The 24498-nt window shown below is 38.2% G+C and overlaps 1 protein-coding gene across 1 annotated transcript in view; it reads left to right on the top strand.

Moving 5' to 3' along the window:
- TPRG1 (tumor protein p63 regulated 1) overlaps nucleotides 1–23923 on the top strand; it is an 87517-nt gene extending 63594 nt beyond the window's left edge. The window contains exons 4-5 of the mRNA XM_016200177.2: nucleotides 12525–12678; nucleotides 23729–23923. Coding sequence (XP_016055663.2) covers nucleotides 12525–12678; nucleotides 23729–23923 — 349 coding nt within the window. The remainder of the gene's footprint in view (nucleotides 1–12524; nucleotides 12679–23728) is intronic.
- The last annotated feature ends 575 nt before the right edge of the window (nucleotides 23924–24498 follow it).

Here is a 24498-nt window from a genome sequence, read left to right as displayed (position 1 = left end):
GTCTCCATTTTGCAAATGAGGAAACAGGCTATGAGGGTTAAAGTGCTTTCCCCAAGATCACTTGGTAAATAAAGGCACTGAGATTTCTTTATTTTTATTTATTTTTAAATATATCTTTATTGATTTCATAGAGAAGAAAAGAGAGGGAGAAAGAGAGAGAAACATCAATGATGAGAGAGTCATTGATCGGTTGCCTAGTCTGCAACCCGGGCATGTGCCCTGACCGGGAATCGAACCCCGATCGCCTGGATCCTAGGTCGACGCTCAACCGCTGAGTGGCTCAGCCGGGCAAGGCACTGAAATTTGAACCTAAGTCTGCATCTTCTAAACTCTCTCTCTTCTTTCACTATATACGAGTACCTGAAAAATAACATGGGTTTTTGTTGTCCGAATTTTACCCGTGATAGGTAGAATATAAGCACTTTGGGCAGAGATGGAAGGGACCACTGAACAGGAAATATTGCTGAACAGTTTGAATGGCTCATGTTGACCATGGCCAAGAGGGAAAATTATGTTAATTGTAGACTGCGTCTGCGTATGGAAGTTAGATGGGCATTTTTGCTTTGTTCACGTAATGTATTGCATGAAATACCATAAATAAATTTCCTCAGGAAATGCTTTCATAAAACACAAAGGAAAAAATAAATGTGTATTACATTTAACCTTTTGAAATTTTTCTCATTTCAAAATTTTCCAAAGTAGAGAAAACAAAATAAATGCTCACAGCCTTAGGAGCATGATCCAAGGGGAAGTATTAGGAGAACATAGCTGGGTTCTTGCTCTGTCAGAGAGCCCCCTGTGTCCTTCAGCTTCCTGGACAGCTCAGGCTATCTACCAATGGCCCATAGAGAGGTGGGCCAAAACTTTGTGGTAAGTGGTCTCTCTAATTGCTCATGTATGTATTCCAGACCTTCTACTCTCAGTCTCCCTTAGGAAGAAATGGAAAGAGATGAGATTCAGAAAAATGTTGTTCTCAGAGGCTTTTTTAAAAGCTACTCTGTGCCTGTTGAAACTTGGTTATTTGGAATGTTTAAAAGTAACTTCCTTTTAAGAGAGGAGATGAAAACTTACACAAATTCGAGGCCAATATGACTTGCCAAATCTCCTAATTGATAATAGAGGGAGTTGCCTCAAAACTGTTTCCTTTATAGTGTGGCATTTTCCCTGGTAGCTTTGCAAGAGTTGTCCTCTCCTCTCAACACATAGCAGCCTCTTGGCACTGAAGGGCCCCATGCAAACCTATCAGGCCAGCACCTTCAGCACAATGCTTACAGAGCAGAGTTACAGACATCCAGCAGGCAAAGGTACAGCCCACTGTCCTGGGTGTTTTTCTAAAAATCTCATCTTATGTACACCTCAAAATTCATTAAGGATTCTTCATCGCCCTTGAACAAACATTTTAAGAGCTCAGTTTTAAACGATGCAATTCAGAAATTTAGACTAATGAAAAACCAAAACAGCAGCCAGATCAATCTGGTCTGAGTATTTTTGTTTTGTTTGACTTTATTTTTTTTTATAGTAAAGACCCTGGGAAAAATGTTTGACTACATACTACAAGGTACATATTGTGGGGGCAACGAATATGATTTAGACATGAACCCTTTTCTTGAACAACTCACAGTTCATTTGATGATATAAGACAAGTATCCAGAATAATTTCATGTTGGTGAAATTATCACAGATGCTGTCAGACAGGCTCAGCCAGTTGAATTGTTTGTTTGGAACCCTGAGGAGTCATGGTTTTGAGGATTGGAAATGAATGCTAGAGCTGTGCTTGAGAGGCCTGAAATGTCAGGCTGGGAAAGTTTCTGGATTTTACAAGCAACTGGAAGCCCCTGTAGGTTTCTGAGCTCGTTCGATCAGCACTATGGAGAAGGGCAGAGGGTAGATTAGTTCAGGTGAAGAGAGACTACAAATACAAATGTGAGCTCTAGAATTATTGTCTCTGTACAGGCTCACCGGGAAACAAACACCTGGTTGGTATCTGTGTTTCTTTTCTCCCTTGTCCTGTTCATCCAAAGGGTGTCATGGAATTAAGAGGGGGCTGTGGTACCGGAGAGACCTAAACCCGAATCTCAACTCCACCACTTTCTACTTCATGGCTTTGGACCTCGGTTTCCTCATCTGTAGAATAAAGATTATAAATCTACCTTGTGAGTTTATGGTAAGGACAGGAGATAACAAATATAGAGGTCTTAGCATCCTGCCTAGTACAAATTAGCCCTTGCTCTGATTATGATGGATAATAATATCATAAATATGCTGTTTATCATTTCCATGAAAAAATAGTACATGCTTATTACAGAAAGTAAGAATTTTTAAAACAAGAAAAAGAACCCTACTGTATCAATAATGCTAATATCCTAGCGTATTTCTTTCAATCCTTTTACATGATTTCCATACAGGTTTAGTGCTGGTGTGAGTGTAAATGAACTGGAAAGGGAGCAGCAGGCTTACTGTTGTTTTTCTTGGGACTACTTTTCCCTGTTGCCAGATTTTCTTTGATATTTGTAAGGGGAAGGATCGGAGCTAGACTAGATAGGCTCTTGATCTCTCCTTTCTCTTCCATCACTGCAGACACAGACCTGCTCCAGACCTCTACTCCGAGCACCACTAGGTATAGACCTCTGCCAGCAGTGCCACTTCATGCCCCCTTGTTAACCAACCTTCAGGTCTCCTCAACATTCATATCTTTTGAATAGAGCCCTGGATTTTGGAATAGGAGACCAAGGTCAGAGACATACCTCTGGATCAGAAATATCTGAGTATAAACCCTGGCTTTCACTAGCTCTGTGTCTCTGAGCATTTCACACCACCTTTCTAGTTTTCACAGGAACAACAATTTCATGAGAACCCATGGGATAATGACGGGAAATTGTTTTGTGTGCTGTAAGCGCTGCCCAACTAGCAAATACAGAGTGCCTGCTGTTTATCAGACACTGTTAGAGACTTCACATTTTTAATTTTGCTTAACCTGTAATGGTACCTTTTTAAGGCACTCACTAGTTTTACTTAACAGAAGATAAAATTGAGGTGCTGTAGGAAAAGGAAGCCTGATAACTCAGTTAAATAGCAGCTACAATTTGAATATGTTGAATGTAAAGTTTACATTCCATTTAAAGTTTTTCCTTCGTCCTGCTGGCGTGGCTCAGAGGTTGAGCATCGACCTATGAACCAGGAGATCAAGGTTCGATTCCAGTTCAGGGCTCATGCCCGGGCTGCGGGCTTGATCTCCAGTCAAAGGCGTGCAGGAGGCAGCCGATCAATAACTCTCTCATCAGTGGTGTTTCTCTCTCTCTCTGTCTCTCTCTCTCCCTTCCTCTCTCTGAAATCAATAAAAACATATTTAAAATAAATAAATAAATACATACATACATAAATAAAGTTTTTCCTCCCCTTTCTTCTCCTGCTATCATCATCACTGCCACCCAGCTTTTGATGTGACCTCTTTTCTGTTTGCCTCTAGGCTTCTTAACGATACCCAGTAGGAAGCCCACACATGGTCAAGATCCAGCCCCATTTATGGCCTGGAGACCAAGGGGGGCCTCTGCCTTAGCCATATGACCCACTTACCTCTACACACAGTTTCCCCTTTTTTGTAGTTTTGAGTAGAGCACTCAGAAACAAATTCCCTTAGCTAGTTAAACTGCTCTCCACCGATGTCCCAGTGGCTTCTCACTACCTTTCATGTTAGTCGTACCCTGTTCTAGACCTTTTACTGTCCTATGTAACCAATCCGAACCCCCACAAAGTACTGTAGCTTTCTTCAGACTTCTCTCCCTCCACCCTGCCAACTCACATGTAGCCCAACTGAAAATAAATAAGATCATCATAAAACTATAAATTATGGCAGATACAATGTATTTTTCTCTGCCCCCTTCTCCCATCCTTAACTGGGTCTTTGTTCTCATGATTTCCTCTGTCTTCAGTGCAAGGTACTTGGTTGATCAGGAAACACGTATTGAATGAATGAAGCCCTCTTTGATGCCTTCAGTTGGAAGGGATTTTTCCTGCCTATGAATCCTCATTACGATTTTATCCAGAGAAATTCCTTTGGGCTTCATGAAGGAATGCTAAGGAGGATTTGTGATACTGTTACTACTCAGAGAAATTGTTACATATTGTGGGAGTTACAGGCCCAAAGGTTGGAAGGGGGATGAGAACATGAGGCTGCTTGTACGGAATTTGACAATGCCAGTCTATGAGAGTATGACTCTAAGGATGACATCAATTTGTCATCCCCATAACTGGAAAGAAGGTTATTATTTTTATTCCTGGAATCATGTTTGTTTCATTTAAACAGGGGTAGCTCCAAATGAATCTTCTAAAATCTGAGCATTTAATGCCCCAAACTAAAAGAACCGTATAATTTCTTCATTTTTTTAAATTTAAAGTTGTTTACTATCAACCTCACTGGATTAGCTCTTCACTTAAATGGCATCTGTGAAACCAAAGCTTTTTCTATAAAATGGTTACATTCCCCTTATAGGAAAGAGCATGAGAAAGAGAGGTTGTTGTTGTTGCTGTTGTTTAATTATTTTCCATGACTCCAGGAGTAATGCATTCCTTGTCTCCCTGTCAATAAAAATTCAGAAAAAACAACTGAGAAGAAGAAGAGCTACTGGAGTGTTGTAATGGAATGATGATAGCAGCAAGAAATGGCAGGGTAATAGTTAGGGAAGAGACAGCTGATTTAAGAACTAATGAATTTAGCAGTCACGAATCCTTCAGAGCTTGGGAAATAGCCGTATTCTTCACATACAATAGTTGGCGTTCGTAAAGGAAAGTGCTGGAGTATAGGGCAGTGTCATGGGGACTCTGAGTATTAATCTAAGTAACTTTCTAGACTTCAGTCTCTGTATCAGTAACATTAAGGAGTCCAGGACATAGGATGTAAATGATTAACAATAAATCCCTTCCAGGTCTTAAAATCTGGAGTTTGTGGTGATTTTAATTAAGCAATAATAGAATTACTTATTTTATAATATGACCTGTTTAAGAAATAAGTACATAAATTTTAGAATGACTTCCATTCAAATCATTGATACCAGTTCTGGAAAATAAAATATTTCTGTATGTTATTTATGTAAAACCCAAAGGTAAATATTCCTTGGCTCTGATGAGTCATAGTGTTAGATTTGTGCCTAATCAGAGTGTCCTCTAGAGAATCCAATGCCTCTGTTATTTTATAAAAAGAGTGTCCTATCCATTTGGGCTGCTATAACAAAATACCAGAGACCAAGTAGCTTATAAGCAACAGAAATTTATTTCTCACAGTTCTGGAGGCTCTGCAAAGTCCAAGATGAAGGTGCTCACAGATTTGGTGTCCAGTGAGGACTTGATTTCTGGGTCACAAATGACACCTTCTTGCTGTGCCCTCACATAGTGAAAGGGGTGATGGTCTCTAGAATGTATTTTATAAATGCACTAATTTCATTATAAGGACTCTGCCCTCATTGCCTAGTCAAATCCCCAAAGCTTCACTTCCTAATTACATCACCTTGAGCATTAAAATTTCAATAAATGTGTAAACTTTGGAGTTACACAAATGTATGGACTGTAGGAACCCACACAGAAAGTTAGTATCAGTGCTAGGATTAGATCCAAGTTTTATTTTTGAACTTCCAGTTCTGAAACCTTACTACTATAAAATGTAACATTCTAAGCGTGAAATGATGTGGCATCCAATCTCGCAGGCATTTTAACTTATTCTGCGAATTCATTCCTTCATTCCTTCATTCATTCATTGTCATTAAACAAGGATTCATTAAGGGGTTACTATGTACCTAGCAGGATAGCCATGTTTTAGCCTAAACATTTGATGCATGTGTGTGTACACACACACACACGCACACACACACATACCAACACTGTGAACCACAAAATCTTAGGTTGTACCTTTGGCTTGGGTCTTAATCTTCACCTCAGCCCTAAATCTGACCACTTCCTTCTAGGTGAAGCACATCTGAAGTCCCCCAAGCAGATAAACATCTGTTTTAGAATGGGTGATTCTATACCCTTTTTTGCAACCGTTTTTATAATTGTTCACCCTTATTTTCTCTGTATTCTGCTTTTGGCTTACCCATAGGTCTTTTATTCTGTGGTTTAAAATTGTTTCTTCTTCTAGGGGAAAAATGGTCAGGTCAACAGCCCTCTGAGAATTTCTCATATTCATTGTTATCTTAAGGCTTTAGGTATAACCAGTGTAATAAAAAGTATTTTGTTAGCACAGATATTAACTTATTAGGACAGATATTAACTTATTGGGACAGAAAAGGACCTCAGAGGTGATCTAGTTCAACCACCTGGTTTTACTACTGGACCCCAGGGGCCCAGAGAGAAGAAAATGGTTCAAGTTATCCATCAAGTTAGTGGCAGATCTAGTCTTTGAACTTGGGCCTCCTATCTGTTACTCAGGATTCTTACCATGGCACTGGCAGCCCCTGGATTCTCTCTGTCTTTATGAACACTGCTGATCTAGTTTTACTTGATCACTTACCTCTCCTTCAAGTAATATAACCCGTAGAATTTCTTGGTTTCCCATGTCAGTAAACAGTTAATCTCACTGAGCCCAAGGCCCTGGAAACTTCTGGGAGGGAGCCAGGTGAGCAAAGAGAGCAGATAAAGGCAGCACCTGCCGATGGGTTTGGAACAGCCTGGGGACATGGAGAGAATGTAAACACATTCTGCAAATCTTATTGTCTGACTCTGTGCCAGCATCTTTTGGGTTCTTGTCATGGAAAATATTTCGTCTGAGGTCATTCAATGAGCAAAGGAGCATTGAATACCCTCCAGGGTGCCAACTCTGTGCCCCCTTTTGTGCAGATTAAATAAGCAGGGGACTAACATTTCATGGGCCTAGAAGACCCGCCTTTCAACAGCACAAGCTGAAAGGAGACATTAAGAAAATATATTGTGCTGTTCTGAACTGCTGTCTCCCTTCCCTGCCCGCCCTCCTCCCGCCCCGCCTCCCTCTGTTTGCTCACCCATACTTACAAGCACACGCCCTGCTTTAGAGCAAGAGTTAATGTCTGTGCTTCCTCATAAATCTTGCTTCGGTGCCTTGAGCTATGATTTTAATTCTGTGGTGGAACTTTGAAATTGGACATGTGTAGAAAAAAGGGGACAGCTGACGGAGGTCATAATGGAAGCTGCCATTTCTCCTTGCGGGGAGCCTGGCGTCTTCATTCGGTTCTTCTAACAGGTAGTTTAATGCTTCGGCCCCGCATCTGCGAAGGCCAAGATGGACAGAGAGTGGAAAGTCAGAGGAAAGGAAGTTGGCTATATTGTGCTACAGAAAAAGATGTGTGGCTTCTCTCCAAAGAAAGAAGAATGTGTGGAATGAGCAAATTAACCCAGACTGTTGACTGGATGGCATATTTTTCTAGTTCAGCTAAAAAGGACTTCAAGGAGGGAAGTCTTTCCTGATAGAAATAATTCCTTGTCTTACAAAACTTGTTATTGAAGAAAGTCTCACCTCTGTTCAACTTAGAGCTCCTTTCTGTGTTGGTAAACCTTATTTTTTTTTTCATGATTGGTCCTTCAACATTTCTATGATAGTTTTTTTCTGCATCAACCTCATGTCTTCAACATGCTTTCCCTTTACTTGGTGTAGAAGCCAAATCATCTTTTGGGATATTATGATGGTTTAAAGTAGTAACTGCTTAGTCTTTCCATCCTGCCAACAATTGTATTTGAGTAGAATTCTGAGTCTGAGTCACTGGATAGAACATGTAATTAACACGACTAATAGAAGAACTCTGATGTGTGAAAATTCTGGTCTTCAGTTTATATATCTATAAAATGAAAGAATTGGAAACATACCTCTAAGGGGCCTTCCAACTCAGACAGTCTAGGATCCTCAAAACATTTTACTATTATAAACCCCCTTCTTCCATCAGGTTCTTATTTGTCCTTATAGTCCCCTTCCTCTACTTCTACACCATTCTGTGAGATTTTGATATTTACTAACATTGAAGAGTAAGAAGTGGGAATGGAGGCCAATACAGCTGGTTTCCTCGAGGATAGAAAGTCAAAACAAAATAACTTATAATTGTAACAGAGTAAATGTCTCTGATTCCATGTTGTTCAAACCTGCTTTTTCCCATGGGCCCTCAAGTAAATAACTTCTTGTACATAGACATGCTAATCATTGGAGGAATTGTGCTTGCAGCTTAAGTTTTACCAAAATAACCCCTCGCCAGAAAACGCTTCTCCCAGGGAGGTAAATGAAGTATGTATTGTTTATCAAAGATTTGCAGGCATCTCCTGACCAGACTCACATCAACTAGGATCAACATACTAAGTACAATCTTTCTTGAACACCTGCTGGTGCTCAAATATCTGTGATCATCAATCACCTCTTGCCCCTTCCATTTGCCATTCTTTTGACATAAAAGAAGCCTAGCCCAGCCAAGCATGGCTCAGCAGCTGAGCATTGATCTAGGATCCAGGAGATCAAGGTTTGATTCCTGGTCAGGGCGCATGCCTGGGCTGGGGGCTCAATCCCCAGTAGGGGGTGTACAGGAGGCAGCCGATCAATGGCTCTGTCGTCACTGATGTTTCTATCTCTCTCTCTCCCTCTCCCTTCCTCTCTCTGAAATCAATAAAGGTGTGTGTGTGTGTGTGTGTGTGTGTGTGTGTGTGTGTGTGTGTGTGTGTGTTTTAAAGAGAAGAAGCCTGAACTCTGTATTTTCTTAAGATGGATTTGAGGCACCACTAAGTCTCCCATCTTCTTGGTTGGTACCTTCTTGATCAATAAATCTTTTCTTACTCTAAACTCTGATGTTTTGAATTTTAGCCTTTTGAAGCATAGGGCACATGGACTTTGGACCAGTAACACAGGGACAATGCTGTTTCTCTTTCCCTTTTTTATTCTGTTCTACTGGTAGTTCTTGACTTGGTGATCTAATGAAGCCTGTTCAAATTCTTTATCTCTATTTTTACCAAAGAAGTTTTAAAAAATTGCTATTGCCCGGCCGGGCATGGCTCAGTGGTTGAGCGTCAACCTAGGATCCAGGCGATTGAGGTTCGATTCCCGGTCAGGGTAGATGCCCAGGTTGTGGGCTTGATCCCTCGTAGGGGGCGTGCAAGAGGCAGCTAATCAGTGACTCTCATCATTGATGTTTCTATCTCTCTCTCTCCCTCTCCTTTCCTCTCTCTGAAATCAATAAAGATATATTTAAAATAAATAAATAAAAATAAAAAATTGCTATGATGGTTAAATAGAATAAAAAAATTTGAAGTCTCTTACAGTACTCAATAAGCTTTATAGTACATGCCACCACTCAATATTTGCTAGTTGGACAGTGCCTTATAGAATACAAAACAATTATCATTAATTATCCTCTTGTTTCTTATGAAATTATTGCTACCTAAAGATTAGAAAGCTGGCGCAAAATGCTTAAAGACAAAGAGCTAGTGCAAGGCATGGTTTACACTTAGAGTATGATTTTGGAAAGAAAGCTACCAAATCTTTCCTTGCTTAAAAATTTGACATCATTCTGTACCTGGGATTGTACCCCTACCTTGAAAATTTGATCATAGCAGGTCAGTGAGAAAGAAGCAGTCTTCTTACCCTGACAACATAACTTTTTTTGTAATTCTCCCCTTATTTCCAGTAATACCTTATTTTTCTACAATTTCAAAATTACCAATAGTGATTATATATGAAAATCTACAGTTCCATTTGAGACATAAATTTTCTTTCTGACTTTTAGCTAGAATTCCTGAGCAGGCTTTTTGCCCACAAAAGATGGCAGGCTCCTTAGGGCAATTCTTTTAACTCTGTGTCTAATTGGAAACAAGTCTGTGTTGTGTAATGGCAGGACCTTAACTTGGAATGTATTTTGTAACAATAGCAAAGAATGGTGAAAAAACCCCTAAACGAAGTCTTAGGAAACTATGGCTCTTACCAGCTCTGCCCTGTGTACAGTGACACTTTGGGAAAATCCTGGTCCTTTCTGAGTCTCAGTTTTCCCATCTCTAGGAAAAAAAACCAGTGTGTTATAGCTTCCAAGAGCCTTTCTAGCTCTGACATTCTATAGTTTTCGGGCCTTAAACTACTATTCCTTCATACTCGCTGATTGGTGCTTTTACATGTTAGTGAAATAATGTGGTAGGTGCTAAAGTTCCCTAGAAGTCATGGGACAATACTTGGCGGAGCCTCTGTAGCTAAGGATGTGTTCTGCTGAGAATGGGGGAGCTAATTTGATGCCTCTAAATTAAAGAAGCCATAGCTCAGAGGGTTCTTATGGATCCTATATCCTTGACTGGGTGAATGCTAGTAGTGTCATGACCATAGCTGTCTACACCATTCACATAGAGTGAGTGAGGCCATGGAATGTCACCATCTGGAGATACTCTAAAGAACATATGGGGGCACATTCAGGAAAAGATAAACTCTCCCATGGTCACACAGCATTAAGTGTCAAGACCAAAGCATGAGACTGGACTACCTGATATCCTGTTCACTGTATTTTTTTACTCTACCTTACATGATTTCTCTCATAGTAAGCATAAGTAACTGTTAATAAAAGATTCTTGGTCGTAAAGGTGTCCATATTCTCCACAATGGCCTTAGTGACATTTGACATAAGAGAAGATGATAGATTTTCATAGTACTCTGATTCTAAAAGCTTTTCTGAGATGCACCACCTTAGTTTTACCTTTGGAGAGACTATTTAGTTCTAGATTTATCTTTGCATCTATCACCTCTGAAGCTCAGGCGGGAAGGTTGGCTGAACTTGTATATTTATAAGTATACTACATCTCTGAGGAAAGTCATGGGCATACTCAAATTGATTTTCTATTTAGAAATAAGGTCCCTCTTGAATTTCATGCTTAAATTTCATTTGGGGTTTCCCTAAGGTGAAGGAGTATAAAATGTACTTATTAGATAAGCTATCTTGGCAGATTTTCATCCCCTTTGGATAAAAGCAAAATTGCACCCAGTACATAAATTGACATACAAAGCAGTAAATAATTCCATTATGCAAGATGTTTTAATGGACTCAAGCCAGAATGCTCCATTAACCAGCATATATAGAATACTCACCGAGCTTTGGGAAAAAAATAAAGGGAAGTATAGGGGCAATGATAAATGTCAGTAAAGCACCTGAGAGGGTGAGGGGTTAGAAAGGGAACTTTAGAAGTATGTACACTGTTTTTCTTTCTTTCTCTTCTTCTTATTTTTTCATTGCTTTTCTTTCTGGGCAAAGGATTAAGTACCAAAAAAAGTTGGTGTTAGCTTTCAAATCATCAAAAATGTGAAAACTACGCAGCAGAATGTGCCAGGATCTTTTCTAACTTTCCTTTTGTAAGAAGCAGCTGAGGGACCAGCCAATTGAAAGAGGAGCGTTGTGTGTGGGGTGGTGTTTACACACATCTCTACATGGATAAACATTCAGAAACCACAATAGCATTCCCCGAGGAATCTATCCTTAAAACAGGAAGTCACAGCTTTGTGAAGGGACCACAATTAAGCTCCAGTTTTTCACTCTAGATCCCAGGATTTAATATCTAGAAGAAACAGGACCTCTGCAATGTTTCACGGGGCTATTTAGAATTACAGGTAACTTAGTTTGAAAGCGTGTTGTATGCAAATCTTCTGAGCTTGGCTTTACCTCTAGGGATCTCTTTGCAATCAGAGATGCCTAAAACCACAAACCATAAATTCTGATGTGCATACGCAAAAGTAGAGACCACAGAAATTACAATTTTGTTAATCAGTGTGGCCATACTCCCCTGCCACAGCTTTCTTCCCGCCACTCCCAAGATGACTTTCTCTTGCTCTGCACTTAGGTTTACCAGATGATTTGACCAAGCCTGGGCTATCCTAGAGAGTGGCTGCCTGCCACATACTGTGGTTCAGGACTGCGACTTTAGTAGAAAAGGGCAGGGACAGTGTCCCTAGGAGCTTGGACATGTTTGTTGCTTAAATTTTTTCAGATGGAATGCATGAGGAGAATAGAGAATCGTGTGATATAAAAGTTGAGGTTATAGAACATTTTGAATTAGTCATTGTCCTTCTTAAAGATCATATATATCTCCCTATTTGGGAAATCCCAAGTTTTTTCTTAGTTCTTGCTTGTAGTTACAGCTCTGAAAATTGCGGTCATCCCCCTGTTTCTTTGAAATCGTCTCCCACCGTGACTGTTTCTGTTCCTATCCCACCACCTTGATTCTTCTTTCTTTCTCTTTTAACTCTTACCATTAAAATGCTGTCGTGAGGTCCGTGTTCAAATGTCCAGCCTTGGAGTCCGCCCTGAACCCCGGAATCACATTTCCAACTAGGTGTTTCCACATGGAATTCTCAGCCACACTTTGAGCTCATCATGTTTGAAAGCAAAGTCTTCCTTTTCGTCTCCTATATTTTTGGAACAATTTAACTAGTTGATAGTTAAGCTGGTTATCACAGCAACCATACAAAAGTTGACCGAGATATTACATCTTTTTTCCACCCTCTCCTTTTTGTTTTTTTCTAATGGAAATGGCTAATCTGAAGAAAAACCCCTTTCTTGTAGGAGAGAAGGAGAAGGCCTTAGGGTCTACTGGGGGAGCCCGGAGCAGCAGTCCCTCTTGTCTCGTTGGAACCCATGGTCCACTGAGGTGCCTTACGCTACCTTCGCTGAGCACCCTGTGAGACACACCAGTGAGAAGTTCCTTGAAATTTGCAAGGTAGGAAGCGTGTGGAATTCACTCTTGGATTAACTTTGTTACTAAAGTTTTGTGCTTCTAAAACTGTATAGTTAAAAAGAAATGATAAGATACATCCTAGGGTTTATATAGGTAAAAACTTGAATAGGTTTATATAAGACTTTTTTTTCAGTAAACAATGGTTTACTAAACAATGGTTTGCTGTTTTATATATAAAAGTATATATAATATTTGTATTAATCATACCATGCTGTTTCCTTCTTTCTAATTTCTTAGCAAGAAATTATAGTGTAACATTGTTTAAAAATTGTAATACATGTGTTTGTGTTTATTACCCAGTGGGGGCATATAATTTTTTTATATATAATTAAATTCTAATGATTTTATTAAGAGGAGTATGGATAGTGTGAAGTATGAAATATGCCCCTGTGGTCATATTTAAGTCAGTTTTCTTTCTGGGCCTTGGTAGTCTTATCTCTAAATGGAAATAATGAACATTGACCTTCCTCTCAAAATCATTGGGATATTGTAAGGTTAAATGAGATAATGTGTATAAAAATGTTCTATAAACTGTAATTAGTAGTATTTTTATGTCTTTAAATGTCATCTCCCCCAGCAGATTTTAAATTTATTGGTGGCAGGGAGAGCCCCTTTTACTATTCTTTCTCCTTCCCCAGGGAAACTTAAGTAGTGCTAGAATAGTCTAAGTAGTCTAAATAAAACAATTGGAGCCATACATGCAGTGAAAGATCAAACGTTACATTTTTCAACAAAACCAGAGAGACGTACAAGTATACTTATAGGCTTAGAAATTATTGCCTTCTCTGTCCTTTCTATGTTTGCCTTTATGTGTTGGCATTCACTTCAAAATATCACAACTCTTCATTTGATATAAATCCAGAACATGATAACCTGCATCTAAAGTCTTCTGTGGTTGGATGGCATACATTACATTTCTTGCATTATTTTAAACACACTTATTCATACAAGTGCATATGTATATGCATAAACAAATATTTGATATTGATGCCCTCTATTCTGAAAAGAATGTGAGACAAAATATATGTGATTAGAGGCTGAATGGGCTCTTCAGCCTCCTTTATATATAGATGAAGTTGGCTCAAATCCCATTCTGCTCTCAGGAAAAGTCAATGGTCCTCTCCAGATTTATGCAATCATCCTCAAGGATTTATGGTCTCAAGCTTACCTCTGGCTCCAAGCTATTGCAGGCACTAAATTAGTTCATTGTATGGATACTGTTCCTACTCTTCCTGCTATAATCCTATTTCACAATACCTCAACCCAAGCAACAACATCAGCCCCTAGCCTGACTCTTTACCACCCAAAGTCAACAAAACAAAACAAAATGAAAACCAATAAGAACAAGGTAACACTTATACAAAGGCATTTATGTGAAAGCAGGCTCACTGAGGGCTTCAGGGAGGGAGAGTGGGAGTTTACATCATAATAATGCTCCAAACTTCAAATGGAATATCAGATCTCCATGTTCTTACAAGACCTTATTAATAATAATACTCTAATGCATTGCTCCATAATCCTCTTTTCTCTTCTATCTTGCTCTTGCCACACCCCAAAATCTTGTTTTATTTTTTCTTATTAACAGCACAGAGTAATTTATCTGTTTCTTTTTTAACACCTGCTATTCCAACTCAAGACCTTAATAATGTAACTTTCCAAAGCCATTCCCCACCTTTAAAGGGAATCTAGTTCTAACCACTAAAATAATATATATTTTTGAATTAATAGTAATTATATTTTACTGTAAGTCAAAATAAATACCAAATTAATAAAGAGATACCAACAATAACATTTGTGACTACATCCATCACTTCCCAGGCCATCTCTTCTCTTATTCCTCATACCTGGTACATTAAGTACTTATTCCTTGAATGTCCTTTGCTAGAAGAAATTTAGGGTGAAGAATTAAATAACAAGTTCTGTTAACTGCAGAAAAATGGCACTGTGTTACTCTAATACCTTTAGTGCTTTGGTTTTTTCTCTTACATATAAATACAATCAATAATTTAAGAAGGAAAATGAAAACTAAAATATTGAAAGGGGGCTGGAATAATTATTTCCCAAATAGCTCTTATTGGATAGAGGTAAGAACAGTAAGGTGGGGTGTGTGTGTATGTGTGTGTGTGTGTATGTGCATGTGCATCCCCGCATCTGTGGACTTGAACATAATGAGTGGTCCACTGGATGTGGTTGGTTGATTTTCAGTCAATCAGACTACTTTGTGGACCTGTTAGGTGTGTTGCTTTTAAGGCTTTTCTTGGTTATTCTTCCAAAATCTTTTTTTTCCTTTCTGGCAACAGTCTGCCTCTCTCTTTTGCCAAGCCATTTCTTAATTAAAGACCACCCCAAGTCCCAGCTCTCTAGGAAAACAAGCAATCTCCATCTGGGATGTGCGATGATGAATATTCTGATCCAGTTCTTAGAGTCTTAGTTTTTCTTTTGTTGTTGGTTTTTATGTCACAATATTATTTATGTTTAGGATATTTTCCAAGATTGGCTTTGATTGAGACCCAGTTATATTAATGTAAAAGAATAAATAAGAAGAAAGAAGATAATTCTGGGGATATGCAATACCTTTTATGTGAATATTTTGGCATAACAAAAGATGTTAAAAGGGTAATATAAACTAGTTTTTCCATTTCTCTTATGAATGAAACAATACAAAGTAGAAGAATATGGGGGAAAGTGTATAACTAAATCAAATACCTGAAGCAATTTAACAAAACTACTATGACACATGAAAGGGAATCAATCATGTAGAACTGAGTTACATTCAGTCAAAAATTTCAAATTATTTACAACTTATTATTTAAAAAAAAAATCCGAGTTTATTTTTACTAAGAACCATTTCCTCTACAGCTCCCGGAATCTCTTTTATTCAACAAATATTTTCTAACACCTACAAAGCACAGGTATTATGACTATTGTTAAGGACACAAAAATCAGTGAAATAAGATTCTTCCTTTTGTGGAATGCATTGCTTAACAGAGGAGGCAGATAAAAATGCAAAGGTTTTTAAATGAGTACTGATCAACTTAAACAGAAGTCTAGGTCAAATGAAGGGGAGTGAAGGCACATGAAAGTGCAAGGAATGCTCTTAGGCGCAGAGTAATTCAGTTCAGCTGGAGTTTAACTTACATATTTTCTGCCATAATTTTAATAATTCAAAAAATATAGGGTGGGGCAAAAGTAGGTTTACATTGTTCTTATGGAAAATAATACAATAATAAGTACTAATTCAAAAATAAACTCTGTGTTTCATGTCTTCACAACTGTAAATGTACTCCGCCCTGCCCTGTAGGTATGTGGGCTTAAGCTAAGGAGCAATAGGAATGGAGAGAATGTGAAGACATTTGGAGATACTCAGAATATAAAATCAATGGAAAATAACTGACAGGATACAGTAGGTGAAGAAGAGGCTGTTTTGAAGATGGCACAGTTTCTGGCTGTGTAGATTACATTAATTTAAATGGGGAAAATGAAGAGTAGGTTTGGAGGTTCAGTTTAGGACATGAATTTGAAATGTCCATGAAACATGAGGTAGAGTTGGCTGTCAGGCAGTTAGAAATTGGGTCTGAAGCTCAGGAGAAAAGGTTAAGCTGGTGACAGAGGTTTTAGATTATATGACATTGAGCCAGAACTGAGTCTTGGTGTTGATTAGTTAGGAAGTTACCCTAGCAAAGAACATTAATGGCCATAATGGCATTCAAATTCTAATTTATAGTATCTCTTAGTCTCACTGATCTAAAAATCACAATCAAATTTATGCAATACTATGTCAAAATACATCTTTTTAAATCCATGTCATTCATTATAGCACTTCTACATGTGGCAAATATGGTCAAATGGTCTCTTTCCAGATATTCTTGCTTATCTCTGAGCCTCACCAACATTTTCCAATCTGTGAAGGTACTTACTTTGCATTATTCATATAAAACAGTTGTGAAAATAGAAAATAATAGTTTTTGGCATTGATTATATTTTTACAAGACATAAACATGATCTCATGTAACATCATGTAATTATATACTTTAGGTTTATAATTAAACATACAGTTTGCATGTTTTCATGTAATTCCCTCACAAAAACGCAATGCAGTCAGGATAGCAATCTCTATTTTAAAACGAGGGTACATAGAGTGATTGAGCTGACTAAGGTATTACAGTAAAGTAGCTCTATTTCTGCACCAAAACAATTTGCTAATACACAGAGGAATGTGTTTAAATTTGAAGGAACTCTGTATGTGTATTCATGTTCATTGATGTGATAGGATAGACTGTATTATACATTATGACCAGGCTAAACTACCCTCTATTGTTTCATTAACTTAACATTTGCAACTTGTAGCATCATCTCCCCTCTGTTCACTCTTGCTTTGTTGGGTGCTTGGGGTGTGTGGAGAGTCTTGCTCTGAGTGACCGGCGAGAGCCCAGAGCTGGTGAATAACAGAGAATGGATCACAGGAGCTATCCAGCCAAATCAAAGGGGTCTGCATCCCAACCCTCTTTAATCTTTTCCCGCATCTTTACCTTTCTCTTCAAGGAAACTCTGAAAGTGAATCACTAGTTTAGCAATGAAATGTAACGTTATGTGCTTAGCCCCTTGGGTTTTCTTCACCAGTATTCCTTGAGTTTCTATCTGGCATTGAGCACTGCATGCTGAGCAATTTGTTAGTCACCTGGGATAACAATAAGGACAGGCAGATGTTGCCCTCTCGATACTTTAAGAAGAAAGAGAGAAGGTTAAAGAGAGGCAATTAACAAATTATAATTTAATGTGTTAAGGCTGTTGGTAGAGGGATCCACAAGGTTTTATGGAAGCCCAGGATGAGGGGACAGGTAAATCCAAAAGTTAACAGGTGAAATTACATTGGATATGAATCTCCAGATGAGAGTGATTTAAGCATCAAAGAAGGTGGAGAAAGACATTTTAAGTAAAAGAAACATAGTTAGAAGATGCAAATTAGAAAAGGCGTTTGAAATGTTCTTGGACAAAGAGCAGTTCATTTCAGAATGATTTTAGAGTGTGTGTGTGTGTTGATGGGAAGGTTGAAGGAAGGGAACAGGATGAAGACCCAAATCAGGACGTGTAGAAATCCTTCTTTTGTAGGAAAGAAGCTTCTGCCTCACCCTCCTTTTTCTTTCTACATACATGGACATGCCCGTGGCCACAGCGTCTCCATAAAGGCAACTCCGAGTAAAATGTGCAAGGGTGCTACAGATGTTTTGTTCAGCTGCGTAACTCCCGAAGTGGTTTCCAGCGTTGGGTAGTGGATGGGCTTGCTCTGTATCCCAGCATGCTTCGCTTTCTACAAGGAAGACTAAAACGTGTAGCCTGAAGGCTTGGAAAGCTGCTCAGCTGAGGAATGTGGGGGTGCAGGCATGAAACCAATCTCTTTACCCAGTGTAAACAGGAAGCAAGCGATGGTTGTAATAAGGAAAACTGAGACTCTGGGCAGTGAGCTGCTGGCAGACAGCACCTGAAGCAAGCCAGGTGCCCAGTCACTCAGCTGGTAAATAATTGTTGTAAAGTCAAAAACATTCAACACTCCCCACCTCCCCAACACAAGCACACATGCACACACACACACTGCTACACCTTATCCTAACCAATATACCGTCTCTATGTAATCGGAGTTGCTAAAATGTGACCCCATGTTTTTGAGACTGGAATAAAAGAAGGAGCCAGGGGTGGGTGTATAAAAGCTTTTAGAGAAAAATATGTGGCTGGTGGTATTCATATCAGATGACACCGCGTTCTTGTCACACAGATTGAATTCAGGTGCTTGAAATGCTCAAGAGCCAGCTTGGGGACTTGGCCTTTTGTCTGCCTCTCCTTCAGTGTACTGCTTGTTCTGTCTTCCTGGTCCCTCCTCTTTTTGAAGGGTTCACGGAAATGACTACAAATAAAGTGCATCTGACTCTAATGAAATGTCAAGTTCATTGAGTATGAAATAGTGTCATCTTTTTCTTTCCAGCACTTAGATTGTGAGGCCACAAAGGACTCTCATGCAATAAAGCTTATGATGAGGACTGGGGAGGCACTTAGTAATCTCATTTGACAAACACTTATTAATGTATGAAAAGGCATCTTGACTATCCAGAGGATGCTGGCGATGGAAATGTTGAGGTGAATTGTACTTTGGTATTTAGGAAATCATAGTTTGATAAAGATTATGAAGATGATGTCAATGATTTATTGACAATGTTTGCTGATTATCAACAACAGGCTTTCTTTATGGCTCTTTACTTCCCCAACCCTTCCTGAAATACATGCATATGTGTCTATACACACACATAGAGCTTATATACAAACCCTTTATTTAAGTTAGTTTAATCCCTACAAATTATGAGTTGGCTCCTATTAGTAGCCTTATTTTATAGAAAAGATACTATAAAAGTCAGAGAGGAACTATAAAATTAACACAGCTAGTGATTGTCATATTTGCAATTTAAGACCAGATCTTTATTTCAATACTCATGTTGCTTCCTGCTATATTTTCTTTAGTTCAATGGTTCTCAACAGGGGATGATTTTGCGCCCAGGAGACATTGAAAAATGTGTGGAGACAATTTTGTTTGACAGACCTGGGGTGGCATGCTATTGGTATCTTGTGGGTGGAGGCTAAGAATGCTTCTTAACTTCTGAAAATGAAGAGAATGTCCTCTTCTTCAGCAAAGAGTTATCTGGCCCCAAATAACAATGGTCCCAAGGTAGTTGGTTTAGTTGTGTAGACAGACAACCACAGTTGTTATTCTAGTTCTTTGAAAATTGGATGAATTATTTGAGTAGAGGTATAAGTGGAGCATAATAGAATAAAAAATAACTTTTGCCTTAACTGTGTGAGAAGGCATTTTGGGCGAGATAGGATTTAAGCTTTTTTTTTTATGGTGACTAGAAATGTGGGTACTATAGATCTTGTGGACTGAACAGTCAGAGCTAGAGATTCCTAGGTAAACTTAGTACTAGATTTTCTTAAAAGACAGAAGCCCTTTTAAAATAAATTCTTATTCTGTCTCCAAATATATAAAACTAATAAAAACAGAGCAGGTCTAATTGATTTGACTGCAGGAATTGAAGCAGGTTACCTGCTTGGCTTCTTTTTTTCCACACCCTCTCCTCAAACACTCAGGAATCTGCTATCCCAACATTATTAATAAGAGCACTCCCTTTCTTTTCAAAAGTATCCTGGTTTGATGATAAATTATATTGTCACCCACTCTATGAGGGAATCCAGTAATCTAAGGAATGTGGTTTGAAAATTACTCTGTCTGATTTTTTCTCACTATCTTTAGAAAAAAAGGAACACATGTCCTTGCCTAAATATTAGAATTTTATTGCTAATAATGACAACAGTATTTTATAGGAGAGAGGACTTTAGGGCTTGTTAAGCAACCTAAGTCCAAGGCCTTGCTCATCTGCTTCCTAGCTCTTGGGCCCTCAGTTTACCTATTAGATCTCCTCTGTCTTGCCTCCAGTGCTGAGCACATTTTCCAACAAAAGTTTATTGAATTTGTTGATTTCTAACCCCTACCCTGTATCCTGTCTTGTTTAGGCTATTAACTTCACTTATGAATATTGTTCTTGACTTCTGGATCTATAATTATTATTATGGAGTTTTTAACTCTAGACATGAATTTTTTATCTGTATGTTTCTTTATGGTCCAGGCTCAAGTATCCGGCTGGCTACTGTAAATCTCTAAGAGGCTTACTGGTTAGGCACTTGAAAAATACATCTAAAATAGAATTCTTGATCATGGCGCCTCACCACCTCCAATCGCGACTCCCACAGGCTTTCCCAACTCAGTAATGATATCACTACCTACCCTATTGCTCAGACCAAAATTCTAGATGTCATCTTTGGTTCCTCTGTTCTCTTCACCTCCTATATTCAATCATATCAGCAAGTACTGTGGCTCTACCTTGAAGAATATCCCCAATTCAATCAGTTCTCATGTTCTCAGCTGCTATCTGGTCCAAGCCACCATCACCTCTTCCCTGAATTACTGAAGTGATCTCCAAACTTATCTTCTTGCTTCCATTCTTGACCCTAACAGCGACTTCTCCAAACAGCAGCCAGAATTATTTTAAAAAAACACACACTACCACCAAAAATGCCCTTAATATCACTTCAATCCAAAGCTCTTAATATGCCCCCCAAAATTCTTCATGCCTAGTGTTCCTACCTCTTTCTTTTGGTTACTATAAGCTAGTCTTACAGGCTTTTTCTGTGTTCCTTAAGTGGACTAACCCCATCCCTACCTCACAGCCTTTGCAGTGCTATTATTTTCTTCCCAGAATACCTTCTTTGAATAATTGCTACTTTTTCATCATTTAGACTTCAGTTCAAGTTTTGTTTCCTCAAAAAGACTCACCCTGAACACATTATGTGGTCTATCCCTTTACCACATTTTATTTTCTTCTTAAAATTTATAAAATTGCTGGTATATACTTTTACTTTTTGTCTCATACCACAAGACTATAAGCTCCATGAGAGCAGCTCCTACTCGCAGCAAAGAGAACATGCCTGGAATATAGTGTAGGTGCTTCGTCACTATTTCTTAAATGATTTTAGATACACTTTCATCTGGGAGTGACAGAGTTAGTTTGCAGCACTGATAGAAATAATTCATGTGAACACAAAATTAAAGCAGGTGAAATAAAATGGCCCCGGATAAACTTATATAGCTGATAAGTAAACTGAAAAATTACGTATTATTTTTGACATTCAGAAGCAAAGTTTTGCCTGAGGAAAGTTAATCTTAATAGAGTTAAACACAAAATTAGGTTAGCTAAAATCAAACTCAGAAAACAATATTACACATAATATCAGAAGAAAATGTATAACGGCTAAATTTGAAATGGACAAAAATAAAATTTTTGTTGTAAAAGATGCAAAGAAAATAATACATTCAGAGGAAGGTTTTAGAGGAAAAATACAAATTAAAATGGAAAAAAAATGGTTTCACTGATTTGTATGGAAAATTATTCAATTAATTCATTCAATGGTCTGGGTTTAGTCTTAAAAACCCATATATATTAAGGTATGCTAGCAAACTCTATGCTGTCTTATCGCCAGTGACTAACATTTTTTTCCTGATATTATCTTAGAAACAGAATTTAATGCTGTTTTCAAAAGAGTAAATGGAGGCTCTTAAAGGGAAATAAAATGACAATGTCACATGGATAGCAAATTACAAGATTAATTTGCATGGCTTTTTTTTTCTTATTTTTTTCTCAGGTGTGAGGACAACTAGTAATAATAGATAAGTTCTAAATTTTAGGGTTTTTGTGTTTTTTTTCTAATAAGGTAACTAAGCCTAATATGGAGAAATGGTTTTCCCAAGAGCAACTTCATATAATATTAAGAATCTAGGATAAAACCTATATAGAAACTTAAATTGTGGTAAAAGACTACAGGCTTCTCCTTTATTGAATCATCACCCTTGTCGTAGTTCTTTAAAGCAAAGATTGGCCTCCTGATGGAGAAATGGGAAGAATAATTTATATAGTATGCTCAATAATTTGAATTGATATTGGAATATACTCTAAGAATTTTAATTTAGATTCATGATCCAGTTGCCTAGGAAACAGATTCAGGTCTCAATGTGAGTAGACCCTATTCCAAAGATTTTTTTTAAAAACTATGATACAGGAAGTAGGATGACTTTGGGTAAGTCATTTTCCTATATGAGAATTGGTTTCTATCAATTTCTCAATCACATTGGTCATGTGGCCATAACTGAACCAGTCTCTGTAACCAGAGGAATGGATTCCTGAGTAATTAAGCCTGAGTCATGTGCTAAAAATCAGCTCCACTTAAACTATTTGGACTAAATGGAAGAGAGTGGTCCTCCAAAGGAAAATTGAGATACTCTTTTTAGAAGAAGAATCTTTTTTTTTTTAATTTTTAAATTTATTTTTGTTTAAAACATTATAGATGTCCCTTTTTCTCCCCAATGACTCATTCCACCCCGTCCCATCCCCCTCTTCAGTACCTCTCTCCACCATTGTCCGTGTCCTTAGGTTGTGCATATATGCACATAAATTCTTTGGTTACTCTCTCCCCCTCCATCCACCCACCCTCCTCCATCCCTCTGACATTCGTCAGTCTGATCCATGCTTCCATGTCATTGAATCTATTCTGTTCATCAGTTTATTAAGTTCTTTAGATTCCATGTATAAACGAGATCATGTGATGTTTGTCTTTCTCTGCCTGGCTTATTTCACTTAGCATAATTTTCTCCAGGTCCATCCATACTGTCCCAAAGGGTACGAGATTTTTCTTCTTTATAGCTGCGTAGTATTCCATGTGTGTATATGTCCCACAGCTTTTTTATCCACTCATCTACTGATGGGCACTTGGGCTGTTTCCAGATCTTAGCTATTGTAAACTGTGCTGCTATGAGAAGAAGAATCTTAAATGGTGGAAAGGATACTGGGTTGGAAAAAACAGCAGCTGTCAAGTAGGCCCTCCCTAACCTTATTTCACTAGTTGAAACCCTATTAACCCATAAAAGATTGTCTTTAGAGTCACCTTTTTCAGTCATTCCTGATTCTCTGAGTATGTGTGATTTCTCCCTCTTTTGTGTTCCTTTAGCATCTTGTGCTTCTTTTTTGCTATTTATTTTTGTGAACTTTGTATAATCATTACAAGTTTATTTCTCAGATTATTATAGTATCACTTCTCAGGGCAGAGGCTACATCTTTTTCATCTTTAATTCTTCAGTAGCACCCAACAGGTGTCTCATTCATAACAGACTATCAGCAAATATGTGTTAAACTGACTTTTTAATGTTGCACAAATTATGAATAATAAAAATAAACAAGATAAGGCAGATGATTTTATGTACATAATTTATCAACTGATTAACTTACTAAAAGACTAGCAAAAACAATGTTAACAATTCTGAGAAATGATTCTTGTTTAAGAAGTAAGAATAACTGTAGGTCCCAAGAGTGGTCAACTTTTGTAAGAACTGGCTGGGGCCTAATCTGCATTCACTAACTCTGTGCCTTCTCTTCCTCTTCAGTTGTCTGGGTTTACATCTAAGCTTGTTCCAGCTGTCCAGAATGCCCTCAAGAGTTCAACTGGATCTGGAAGAGGAAAGGAACTGATGTTGTTAACTGAGCCCATTTTGATTGAGACCTACATGGGACTGATGTCATTCATTGGAAACCGCAACAAACTTGGCTATTCCCTTGCCCGTGGGAGTATTGGTTTTTGAGACTCTTTGTGACATATGAGTACAACATCCATAGATATATCATTATTGAAGATTCTTGTTCAGCCCCCCATATTTTTGAACTGAAACAATACTTTTAAAAAGTGTCACATGATTTTGAATATTTAGTATCTTAGGAAATCTAAAAGCTTGATTAGACTGATAGAGGTACCTTTCAGACCTTATGTACGGATAATCAAATTTACTAAAACCAGAAAATAAATTCTCCTATGCCCATTAAATAATGTTATCAAGTGAATATCTGATCATAAACTCAAGACAAGCTCTCTGGGTTCTCTTTCTTCTGTCCTCTAAATGTAGGCATTTTTTAGGTCTTGACCTTCAGCCCTCTGATCCTGATCTTCTCTCTCATTGGGTTCTCACTGTCTGTATTATTTTAGCTACTCTGCTTAAGAGACTGACTTCCAAATACACATTTGCATCCCTGATATTTCTTCAAGATTCAACTTTACATTTGTGTATGCTGACCATCTATATCAGTGTTCCAATGGCCTCTCACATTCAGCATCTTCAAATTCTTGGATTTCTCTGTGGTCCATTTTTACAGACCCAGGCAT

Source organism: Miniopterus natalensis, chromosome 6, assembly GCF_054644295.1.
Source record: "Miniopterus natalensis isolate mMinNat1 chromosome 6, mMinNat1.hap1, whole genome shotgun sequence".
NCBI classification, from domain to species: Eukaryota; Metazoa; Chordata; class Mammalia; order Chiroptera; family Miniopteridae; genus Miniopterus; species Miniopterus natalensis.
Note: the sequence above shows the minus strand (reverse complement) of the source record. Positions and strands in the feature narration are given on the sequence as shown.